Source organism: Fragaria vesca, linkage group LG6, assembly GCF_000184155.1.
Source record: "Fragaria vesca subsp. vesca linkage group LG6, FraVesHawaii_1.0, whole genome shotgun sequence".
Lineage (NCBI taxonomy): Eukaryota > Viridiplantae > Streptophyta > Magnoliopsida > Rosales > Rosaceae > Fragaria > Fragaria vesca.
Genome location: NC_020496.1, coordinates 28,250,800 through 28,261,713, shown reverse-complemented (window position 1 = coordinate 28,261,713; position 10,914 = coordinate 28,250,800). Strand labels below are relative to the sequence as shown.

General features: G+C 39.7%; 3 protein-coding genes across 4 annotated transcripts; 2 read left to right on the top strand and 1 right to left on the bottom strand.

Moving 5' to 3' along the window:
• The first annotated feature begins 2,123 nt into the window (after positions 1-2,123).
• On the top strand, positions 2,124-4,419 carry LOC101292231 (F-box/kelch-repeat protein At3g27150-like). Of its 2 annotated transcripts, none has more exons than XM_004303932.1 (3): positions 2,124-2,309; positions 2,417-2,487; positions 2,859-4,419. In XM_004303932.1, the coding sequence occupies exon 3, from the start codon at positions 2,905-2,907 to the stop codon at positions 4,165-4,167; it is 1,263 nt and encodes a 420-aa protein (XP_004303980.1). In that variant the 5' UTR covers positions 2,124-2,309; positions 2,417-2,487; positions 2,859-2,904; the 3' UTR covers positions 4,168-4,419. The 2 variants fall into 2 exon arrangements, with proteins under 2 accessions (XP_004303980.1, XP_004303981.1); XM_004303933.1 differs by lacking the exon at positions 2,124-2,309 and adding an exon at positions 2,597-2,602 and having other exon boundaries at positions 2,414-2,487.
• An 830-nt stretch (positions 4,420-5,249) lies between these two features.
• On the bottom strand, positions 5,250-6,793 carry LOC101291941 (60S ribosomal protein L17-like). The gene is made up of 3 exons (XM_004303931.1): positions 6,528-6,793; positions 5,999-6,066; positions 5,250-5,487 (listed from the first exon to the last, which is right to left on the bottom strand). The coding sequence occupies exons 1-3, from the start codon at positions 6,715-6,717 to the stop codon at positions 5,416-5,418; spliced, it is 330 nt and encodes a 109-aa protein (XP_004303979.1). The 5' UTR covers positions 6,718-6,793; the 3' UTR covers positions 5,250-5,415.
• A 326-nt stretch (positions 6,794-7,119) lies between these two features.
• On the top strand, positions 7,120-10,375 carry LOC101291646 (SWI/SNF complex component SNF12 homolog). Its single transcript, XM_004303930.1, has 3 exons — positions 7,120-7,262; positions 7,482-9,311; positions 9,934-10,375. The coding sequence occupies exons 2-3, from the start codon at positions 7,714-7,716 to the stop codon at positions 10,007-10,009; spliced, it is 1,674 nt and encodes a 557-aa protein (XP_004303978.1). The 5' UTR covers positions 7,120-7,262; positions 7,482-7,713; the 3' UTR covers positions 10,010-10,375.
• The last annotated feature ends 539 nt before the right edge of the window (positions 10,376-10,914 follow it).

Here is a 10,914-nt window from a genome sequence, read left to right as displayed (position 1 = left end):
CCGTAGTAGTATCAGCCCCAGCAACACAAGTGCAAGCTCCAATATCAAATGGAATCTTCCACCTCATGGCAAAATAAATATTAATTTTGACGGTTCGATGTTACAACAAACATATGATGTTGTTGCTGGTTTTATCCTTACAGACGATGTTAGGTGCCCTATTATTGCTTATGCGCAAAAGATTGGGAAGACAAACGTTCCCATTGCATAAGCCATTGCACTAAGAGATAGTCTTTTCAAAACTCATGAAATGGGATTCCAAGACTTGATCGTGAAAGGTGGGATGTATTTCCACGGTGCTCGTTTTTTCAATTATGAAGCATGGCAAAGTGATCCTACTCACATTGGACCTAGTGCCCAAGTGGTTTGGCCAATAGTGGGTCAAGAAATATTGAATGGTGATGTAGGCGGGGGTTTCCCAGGAATACAAATAACCTCTGGGTTTTTCAGCTTTGGTGGGCATCTGGAATAACTAGTGAATTACAGCTCTATTGTACTGCAATTGACGCATTGGTCTTTGCTGCCTTGATGTTTTTTGTAGGTGAATCCGTGTTAGTTATCAACTATATCAAGGGGAAACTTGTCCGTGGAGGCTGCTGCAACTTGTCTAAGACATCAAGAGTATTGCCATGTCTTTCCAGAGTATTGTCTTTCATCATGTTCTTCGTGAAGCTAACTTCGTTGCCAACATGCTAGCAAATCTTGGTCATCAGCTTTCAAGGCCTAGCTACTTGGAGTCGGATTTCCCCTCGTCCGTAAGGCTTGTTGTTAAATTTGATCTTTTTAGAGCATGTTGCTCTCGGGGATCTGTTTTGTAATTAGTCTTTAAGCATTGAAAAAAAAAAAGTAGGAAAATTAATTCAGAACATATCTTTGAAATTGAAATGAGTTCCATGTACCAAACAAAAGGCCAAATCTCAGTGATTTAATTGGTTCATAGCTGTAGAATAAGTCTTTGAAGACATTAAACACCATTTGTTTCTTTGCCACGTATCGATTTCTTCCAAGTTCTTCCTTCTCTTGGACTTGGATTTGTCATTAGTGCCTTGTATCCATAGTAATTCACACTGGACTCAATTATAGAGCAACAAAAACGGAAACCGGCCAGTTTCAAATCCCTTGTAAATTAAAGGATAGAAACGACAGCTAACTCACCTGAATTTGGCCATTTCCAAAATTTAGAAAACTCCAGCTTGTTACATACAGAAGGAATAATAATCTTTGTTCATCAACTTTGACACCCTCAACGATCAGGCGTCGCCGGAGACCATGCCTTTTGTGTGGTAGGAGCGTGTCCCCACGCCCTTTCAGTTGGGGTCGACCAAGAAAACCCTAGCAGAGTACTTTATTTCTATTCTTAAAAATAGGAAACCGACTCCTGCTGGTTTTCCTACTCACCCAGATCAGAAATAGCAAAAAAGGAAGGAAGAAGCAAAAGAAATAGGTAATGCTGGTAACGGTGGACTGGTGGTGGTGCTAGTGTGGCTATACCTTTCATGGTGATGAATAATGGTATTAAATCTAATATTGTATACTTTTCCTGTGTAGTAATATAAAATTCCAGGGTATTTTAACCTTCAACTTCGGGCTAGTTTGGTATTGTTGTGACTTTAAAAAAAACTGCTGTTGATGTACTGCAAAAATAATCAGCTGAGAATTAAAAAAGTTTTGTATTTGCTAAATATTAATTTTAAAAATGCTGTCAAGATAAAATTTATTAATTTCTAGTGTTTTTAGTGATAACTGATTTTAAAAGTAACCTTCAGGTTGGTTCTAAAAGCTGCTGTCAGTGACATGTAATTTTCAAAATAAACTATTTTTCTTTCATTTACCAAACACTATAAAATTCAAAAGTTCAGATAAAAGCTGATTTTTTTAAAAACGAAGCTATACCAAACTAAACCTTATTATTTCATCACCTCCTGCCACATATGCACTGCTACTGTTCTGCTGCTACTATTTCAGTAATTCTACATCAATACGGTTGTTCCTCTTATAATCTTCTCATTAATCTACTCTGCGCCTTAATGGCCTCCTTTCCTTTCCTCTATTTTCTCTCCTCTCCTCCTTTGCTTCAAGTTCTTATCGGTTTTCTGCGATTACCACCTCTCATCACCAAGTTCAAGCCTTAGAGACTTTTGCAGAGAACCTTTGTTCTTCTTTGACTTCGTCTTCTTCTTCTTGTTCTTCCTCCTCCTCCTCCTCCTTAATGTTTGGTTTATTCTATGACCGTGTTTGGTTTATTCAATGACCGGGGTCTTTACTTCTTTACTTTGACTTTGAGTCTTTGACAGTTTGAGTCCCTGCTGGTATTCACTCTCTGTCTCTGTCTCTATTTTATTGTATTCATTGGCTAATATCTCTCGGCATTTATGTAATTGTCACTGTTTTTTTTCCCTTTCTTGCTCAATTGCAGGCACCATTATTTGAAAATTGATTGTGATACTGTTTCTCGACTTGAATGTTCATCGGGGTGATCACTTAGAAGTAAGCATCTTCTTTAGCTTTTGATATTTACCTCTGCACAAGTTCCATTTCTTGTGTTTCTTCTCGTATAGGTAACTACTATAGTCTGTATTTGTTTGTATAATGACAGGCAAAGGTTGGTGATGGCTGCATAAAAGTGATTGATTTGGTCTAATTTTCCTAGCTGTGAAATTTCTTGGAGTAGCTAACTAGCTCAAAGAATCAGATTCTTCCTTCATTGAGAGAATTCGATTCTCGGCAAATTTTTCTTCTAATTATGTCCCTTGTCATCCCATTAATCCCATTGTTGTCGTCTCTCTGTCTCTGATTTAATTATTTATTGTTTCATTCATTGCTGATGATTGATCATTTCTGGATTTTGGATGTTGCAGGTTTCTGAAATCAGTATCTGAAGATTTGAAGCTTTTCTGATCATCAATGTCAAAAGAAAACAGAAACTCTAACTTTGGAGGTTCTGGGTTTGGTTACCATACCAGCCCTCCAGAAAAGGTTAGGAGAAGATCAAGCATGAGCAGCAGCTTTGATGGATTCTCATTTTCATCCAAGGAGCTCATGCAGCGTGATTGTGCCTTAACCTTATCATTGGGTACTTTTACAGTGCCTAAACCGAAGGATGCAGATTATTGTGACTCAATCCCTCCCCTCGTTGAAGAGTTGGAGGCCTTGATCTTGGCCAGGGTTCCGAGGTCTGAGTATTGGAAGTTCTTCTTGGTGAACAAGCGCTTCTTGGCGCTTTTGAAGAGTGGAGAGCTGTACAAGATCAGGAGTGAACTCGGCCTCAAAGAGCCGTCTGTTTTCGTGTCCCCTAGCGGCGAGAGAACATGGTGGGAATTCGACAGGCAGTTCAAGTCCTGCAAGAAGCTCCCAATCTTACCCGCAGAGGATTGCTTCATCCGCGGTGATAGGGAATCGCTTTGTGCAGGGACTCATCTACTAGTCTCTGGCAGAGAGATTGAGGGGCTAGTTGTGTGGAGGTATGATATGGAAGCAAACATTTGGTCAAGAGGTCCTTCCATGATCAATCCAAGGTGCTTGTTTGCTTCTGCTACATGTGGTTCCTATGCATATGTAGCCGGTGGGTTTGGAATGGTGGCAACAGGTTGGGAAGTTATGGATTCTGCTGAGAGATACAATCCGGGGACTAAATCCTGGGAGCCTCTCCCAAACATGATCCGAAAGAGAAGGTTTTGCTCCGGCTGTTACATGGACAACAAGTTCCATGTGATTGGTGGGAGAAACCCTGAGGGAAGAGATCTCAGTTGTGCAGAAGCCTTTGATATCGAAAAGAAGACATGGGAACTGATCCCAGACATGTTAGAAGTAGATGGTGCTGAAGACCAAGCTTTGAATAACCAATCCCCGCCTCTCATTGCGGTTGTGAACAACGAGCTCTACTCACTCAAGACCCTCACAAACGAGCTCAAGGTGTACATGAAGAGAAGCAAATCATGGAAGAAGTTGGGAACTGTTCCGGTGAGGGCTGATACTACACTAGGATGGGGAATAGCTTTCAAGTCTCTGGGGAATGAGCTACTCGTCATACAGTCTTCAGCACATGGCCCTTCTCTGTTATACACTTGCTGCCCTGATCCAAATGCTGACGAGTTGCAGTGGGAAGCTCTTGAACATGGCAAAAACCCTACCTGCTTCATCGTCAACTGTTCTGTCATGGCAGCTTGAACCGGAAGGTCGTTTTAGTCTTGAAGATTAATCATAGGGAGTGATATCTCTCTGGCATTTGGCATGTGTTCTTCAATAAGGCTTGTCATGACTACAAGCATGTGTGTTTGTTTGAGTAGCTGCTCTTTCTAGCCTGTGTTTCTTAATATTACTATTAGGCGTGCCTCCAAGTTCTAATGGGGCATCCTTCTATCTCCGTGCACATATGGTATGTGTACAACGAAATCGAAGTTATTGCACCAATTTCTAGTTTCATTCAACTCTTCAACCCACCAAAAATTCATGATACAGGTAAATTTCTAGTTTTTGCCAGGGTTTCTCTTCTCGTAAAGGGCTAAAGGCTATAGGGTTCACCTGAAGGCTCTAATTACCTGGATATGGAAAGCGAATCTGAGGATTTCAACTAGGCACCAGTTAACAGTAAAGTTGACTGCTCTCGTAAGGAAATTAAATTAGGAGCATCAGGAAAGTAAGCAATCACTTAGTTGCGTGCTGTTTGGTTCACGCAACTGAAGAATTTAGGAACACAAAGTACCACCAAGCCATAAACAAAGCTGATAGTGAAAGGGTATAGGTATCGGTGTCAGATAATGAGCATAGCATGTAATAGTGTTTAACTTTACAAGCATTAGAATGGGGTGACATATAAAGCATGTTGATTTGACTGAAAGCCCTCTTTCTGTGAAGGGAAAGAGACAAATGGAGGGTATAATATCTTGAATTCATCTAACTTGTGTCAAAACTCTATTTACCCTTTCCCAAAGGACACAAAATCAAAAGGAACCCTCTACTGGCAGCTAAAGCAAACTCATCCTAGGCTCCTAGCATTCATGAGGCAATTTTGCTGTATTACAACTTCCTTTCTCGAGCAAAAGATTAGGTAAATATCAGATAAAAGAAACAGGTCAGCATCATACCCCAAATCTTTACTGATTTCTCAAGAAACCACGCCTCATGTTATATTTTCAGCAGCAGCTAGCATTTATACTATTTACCAATGGTTCTGTAAGCTTATGTGGGAGAGGCAAACTTATAACAAAGAAGCATCAAGAAAATAAAACTCAGACTAAGATTCAAAATTTGAAAATTATTCTATGCAGGAACCATAAGAGATTCATCCACACGACATGAAATGAAAAGTTGATAAACTATATTTGGTGACAAAATTCTTAATCAATAAATATCTGAAAACTGAGACATTATAGAAATTACCAAGTGGACGACATATCAAGTGAGTTTCTAAACTCTTTAGACCACACATCTTAAGAAGTTGCGCCGCTGTGTATGGCTGGACCTGTTCTTGATTTCCGGGGAGCGCAGCTGCAAGACAAGCGATTATTAGGTTGTTCAGCAGATTGTTCACATGAGATAAACACTCGATAATGTCCAAAATCTTAATCAATTGCAGAAAGTTCTAATCTTATTCATTTTCAAGGAGCAGTTATAAATAGGGATCCTTTCAAATTTGAACATGACTTCAGTAAATCTACATTTATTTAACCCATTGCTGATCGTGCTCCATTTCCAAATAATGCAAAATGAAGATGAACATGTTTGTGAATACAGTAACAGACTAGAAGACAAACTCTTTTCTTAAAGCTAACTTACTGCAGCCTCTAAAGAACAGGTTTTCTTTCAGTCAATCAGTTGAAATGACGGTAAAGGTAGAGACCTTATCCCATACTTGCTCAGATAGAAACACCCTTTAGAAACCTGACTGGAGTTATGTACTAATCTAAACAATGCCAAAAACAAACAACAATTTTCATCTCAAATTTTGATTCTTTTTATACTTGTCCCTTAGTATGAGAACACAAAGTTTGTAGATTACCTCTTTTTTCACTGGATCTTCTTTCTCTGACAAAGTCAACTCAATGTGGCATGGAGATGACATATAAGCTGCAAAATAAGGACAAATGTAAATTTAAGAGTCCGTCAAGCAACAAAGTAATTCTCCCATGAGCAAGATATATGCGACGCCTTTGTCTCATATAGCCTGGTTAAGAGACTGCAACTCTCAGCAATCAAAATAAACCTAACTTCTAGGCATACCACAACCCAAGTTCATCGCTACAAATCCAAAATTATCATAAAAAGGTGACCCCAAGTTAAGAGACTGCAAGCAATAAAGACAGCTGGAAAGCCATCTGAGATCATTCTCAATAACATTATTACTGAGATCAAGATGAAGCAAATTTGAAAGGTTTCCAAGATTGGAGGGAATTACTCCACCAAAAGATGCACCAGATTGTTGAGATATTTCAGTTTCTCTAGTAATCCAATGAAACTTCCAAAGTTATTCATGCTCAAATCCAAGTAAACAATATCTTTCCAATCAACCAAAGAAGGATTGATCTCACCTTCTAAAGCATGAATTGTACCATCTGAATAAGAGTTGCGAAGATTAAGGCTTCCCACACGTCCAGTTGTGTTGTTGCAGCCTACACCTCTCCATTTGCAGCAGTCGTCTCCTGCCCAAGACGAAAGCCAGTCTGAATGATCTGTAAGGCCCTCTTTGAGTTTAAGAAGAGCTTTCATCTCAATACTCATGCAGTCCACATTATTATCTGCATTATCTGCATTGCAGAAAACCAGTGTAACTGTTTCAAGGTATAAAATCCAGGACAGTAGTACAAGTGAAAGAAGTGAGATGGAAGCACTTTTGTGTGTGTGTTCGATGCTTCTTGTGATATGAAAAAAAAAAAAAAATAATAATAATAATAATTATAAAATAAAAAAAATAGTCGGAATTGGTAATATGCGGGTTAGGCAGAAAGGGTCACGTCATGGCGGTTGGTGGTGACGTGGGCCCAGCGGGTCGAAGGGTCCACCGTTTAAAAAAAAAAAAATTCCAGATTCATCAGAACCGTGGGCCGGGTTTGGGTTTTGGGCCTTACCAGTTGTGAGAAGAAAAAAAGGAATAAAAAGAGGAAACGACTTTTGGTATAAGATGAAAAGGAAAGTAGGAGAAGAAAGAAAAAAAAGAGAGCGAAATCAAAACAAAGCAGGAGCTGCTGCTGCTGGCTCACTGGTATATCAGGTGGAGGCCAACCAAACCCAAGGGCTTTGGCGTCTTGACTTGTTTCTGCTACGCTGTAAGTGTTTTTGGTTTGATTTGTTTCATTTCCTCTCTGTATTTAATGGGCAATTTTTTGGTAGTATAATCATGTGTCACTTCTCGGTTCAAATTGCTATTCATTTCCCTAAAGCATAGTTGTTGGATCAGTTGTAGATAAAATTCTCATGTAGAATTACTGGTTTTGGTTGTTTATCGCGGCATTCGGATTTGATTAGTGTTTTGTTTTGAAATTTAGGGTTTTGTGGAGTGAACAGTTGTGTCCTGCGAAATTTGGGGATTTTACGGATTTGGGTTTTCGGGCTGCTTGGGAATGGCTATTTGATTTGAGGTTGTGTTTCGACTAATCTATATTTGCTGGGTTTAAGCTCACAGTGAGACTGGTGTGCTCTGGTTTGTGGAACAGTTCTGTGAGGCGGTGTGTGGAATAGTACTTGAGTTTTGGAGTGTTTGTGTAGACAGTGGCAGCAATGTCGATGAATAATAATAACCCACCTAAGAATCTTGGAGCGTCTTCGTCGCCCTTTAGAAATTCCGGGATGGTGCCCCCATCTATGTCTGCAAACCCTTCATTTCCGCAACAGGCTCAAGCACAACTTGGGGCTGGTTTTCAAGCACAATTTCAGCTCTCCCAAGCACAGGCGATTGCGCAGGCTCAGTCAAAAGCACAAGCTCAAGCACATGCCCATGCCCAAGCCCAAGCACAGGCTCAAGCGCAAGCACATGCCCAAGCTCAGGCTCAAGCAGCTCACGCTCAATTCCAGGCTCAGTTACAGGCTCAGGCGATGTCGCTGAACCAGAACCAAGCAGGTTCCATGGGGAATTCACCCTCATATTCTACGCCCGGAAGTGGAAGTGTGAAGCGCTTCCCTCAGAAACCTCCAGTGCGCCCTCCTGGTCTTTCTCCTACAAACATGATCTCACCCATTAGAACCATGGACCTGTCAGCTGCTAATCGTAAAAAGAAGCAGAAGCTTCCCGAAAAACAGCTACAGGACAAAGTAGCCTCCATATTGCCTGAGTCTGCTCTATACACCCAGCTTCTTGAGTTTGAGGCTCGTGTCGATGCTGCGCTTACAAGAAAGAAAGTTGATATCCAAGAGGCTCTGAAGAGCCCCCCTTCTATTCAGAAAACACTTCGCATTTATGTTTTTAACACCTTTGCCAATCAGGTTCGTTCAATTCCACAGAAACCAAATGCTGATCCCCCTACTTGGACACTTAAGATAGTTGGAAGGATCTTGGAAGATGGGGTTGACCCTGATCAGCCTGGGGTGGTCCAGAAATCAAATCCCTTTTACCCAAAGTTTTCATCTTTCTTCAAGAGAGTAACCATTTCTTTGGACCAGAGGCTATATCCTGATAATCATATCATTAACTGGGAAAATGCAAGGTCACCTGCACCACATGAGGGATTTGAGGTGAAGAGAAAAGGGGACAAAGAGTTTACTGTGAATATACGCTTGGAAATGAATTATGCGCCTGAGAAGTTTAAGCTTTCACAACCTTTGATGGAAGTTCTTGGTATTGAGGTGGAAACTCGTCCAAGAATAATAGCTTCAATCTGGCACTATGTGAAGGCTAGGAAATTGCAGAACCCAAATGACCCCTCTTTCTTTAACTGTGATCCACCACTTCAAAGAGTGTTCGGAGAGGAAAAAATGAAATTTACTATGGTGTCCCAGAAGATATCTCAGCATCTGTTTCCGCCACAACCTATACATTTGGAGCATAAGATGAGGCTTTCTGGTAATAGTCCAGCTGGAACAGCATGTTATGATGTGTTGGTAGATGTGCCTTTTCCAATTCAAAGGGAATTATCTGCTCTAATGGCCAACTCAGAGAAAAACAAAGAAATTGATGCATGTGATGAAGCGATATGTGGAGCTATCAGAAAAATCCATGAGCATCGTCGCAGGCGAGCTTTTTTCCTTGGATTTAGTCAGTCACCTGTTGAATTCATCAATGCGCTGATTGAATCTCAAAGCAAAGATTTAAAGCTTGTAGCTGGAGTAGCGAGTCGTAGTGCTGAGAAAGAGCGCCGGTCAGATTTCTTCCATCAACCTTGGTAAGCTCTTCACTTTTTGTCATATTTGATCCTTTTGTTACGAAAGCTTGTGATCACCTATCTGCTGATTTTGATTTTGAAAGTCATTTTATATACTCTCTTTCAAATGTTCTGCATTGCTCCTTGCAATTGTTAAGTTTGTACTGTTTGATGCTCCAGAAGGGGTTTCATTTTTTTTGTTAGATCATGTCTCCATCAGATTCTGCTAGTAATCATTAAAGTTGTCGCATTACTGATGATATTACTCTGATAAAAGGTCTTTTTTTTTGTTTTATATTTTTAGTGTGTCATTTATTGTAGAAGTCTCAGAGTACCCGAAGGGATTTCATTTATTTTGTTAGATCATGTTTCTAATTGACCCCCTGTTGTGAGCACCTCCCTCGGATTTTGCCAGTAATCATTAAGATGTTGCATTTACTTATATGACCCTGCAAAATTTATTTTGTTTCTATTATATTTTTAAAGTATGCCCTTTATGGTCAAATTCTCAAAGATCAATTTCGACTAGTTGGTGTTTTCTCAACTTTAGGTTTGTAAATATATAATCATGTGAGCACCTGGTTACTTCAAAAGAATACTAGGGTGAATTGCTTATCAAATTTTGTTTGGGTGATGCTTGCAGGGTTGAAGATGCTGTTATCCGCTATTTGAACCGGAAGCCAGTTGCAGGAAGTGATGCTCCTCCTGGAAGCACATGAGCCAACTGTTGAATCTTCATGTGGTGCCATGCTTTGGTATTCTTTGGCAGCAGTTAGACTTCCCAGAATATGTAGGACATTATACAATTGCTTTTCTTTGTAGGGTGGGGAGGATGCTGCTGCATACTATATAGCTTGTTTAACCATTAATTTTCCATGTATTTGATCTACTGCTGATTATGCTTAATGTAATGTAATTTATGCTCCATTAGCAACTGAAAAAATAATATTTGCTGCTTTAGAATCCATTTTACGTTTCTTGCTGAGTTGACATGTCTGAGTGTCAGGTATTGCCTCTGGATGTAAAATCAATTTGGCATCAGGGAGTATTTGCAAAATTCTGTTTGGGCATATCATACCCTAGTTGATAATCATCTCATATAGAAACTGACTGTTGTGCAGGACTGATAGAAATATGGAATTGCACCCAAGTTGGGTAAGGTGCAAATTTTTTGTGTTTGTGTTTGTTATGGACATTTAGTGTTGTGAGTTGATCATGTTATGATTGGGAATCGAGTCATTAACCCTCAAGCTCTCTTTTTTTTAAAAAAAAAATTGCCCAAAATTATGATTTTCACTCAAACTTATGTGGACTATATAGACACCGATTTCAATTTTTTCAACAAAAATTATGATGCACAGAAGTTGTAATGACACAAAATTCAAACATTGTTTCTGCTATAAGTTGCAGATTACAGCAGAGTTAAAATCACAGTAAGCTAGTTACAGGATTGATGTTCATTCAAGCTTTTGCTTCTCTAGCTGTTGATTGGTCGATGATGACGAAGAATATGTTGACACCCTCTGTATAGTGATAAAACACTGAAATCCATAACCAATTTTAGGCCAAAATCAATGAAGTGGAAGTGTTTTTATTTTACCTCCTTGTTGTTGTGCTTTTGGAC

Bases quoted from the DNA above. Each gene is read 5' to 3' on its own strand.
- LOC101291941 (XM_004303931.1), bottom strand. From the start codon at position 6,717: ATGAGTATTGAGATGAAAGCTCTTCTTAAACTCAAAGAGGGCCTTACA. The intron at 6,067-6,527 runs GTGAGATCAATC...CTTATTTTGCAG, and splicing joins TACAATTCATGCTTTAGAAG to CTTATATGTCATCTCCATGC. The intron at 5,488-5,998 runs GTAATCTACAAA...CTTGTCTTGCAG, and splicing joins AAGATCCAGTGAAAAAAGAG to CTGCGCTCCCCGGAAATCAA.
- LOC101291646 (XM_004303930.1), top strand. From the start codon at position 7,714: ATGTCGATGAATAATAATAACCCACCTAAGAATCTTGGAGCGTCTTCG. The intron at 9,312-9,933 runs GTAAGCTCTTCA...TGATGCTTGCAG, and splicing joins GATTTCTTCCATCAACCTTG to GGTTGAAGATGCTGTTATCC.
- LOC101292231 (XM_004303932.1), top strand. From the start codon at position 2,905: ATGTCAAAAGAAAACAGAAACTCTAACTTTGGAGGTTCTGGGTTTGGT.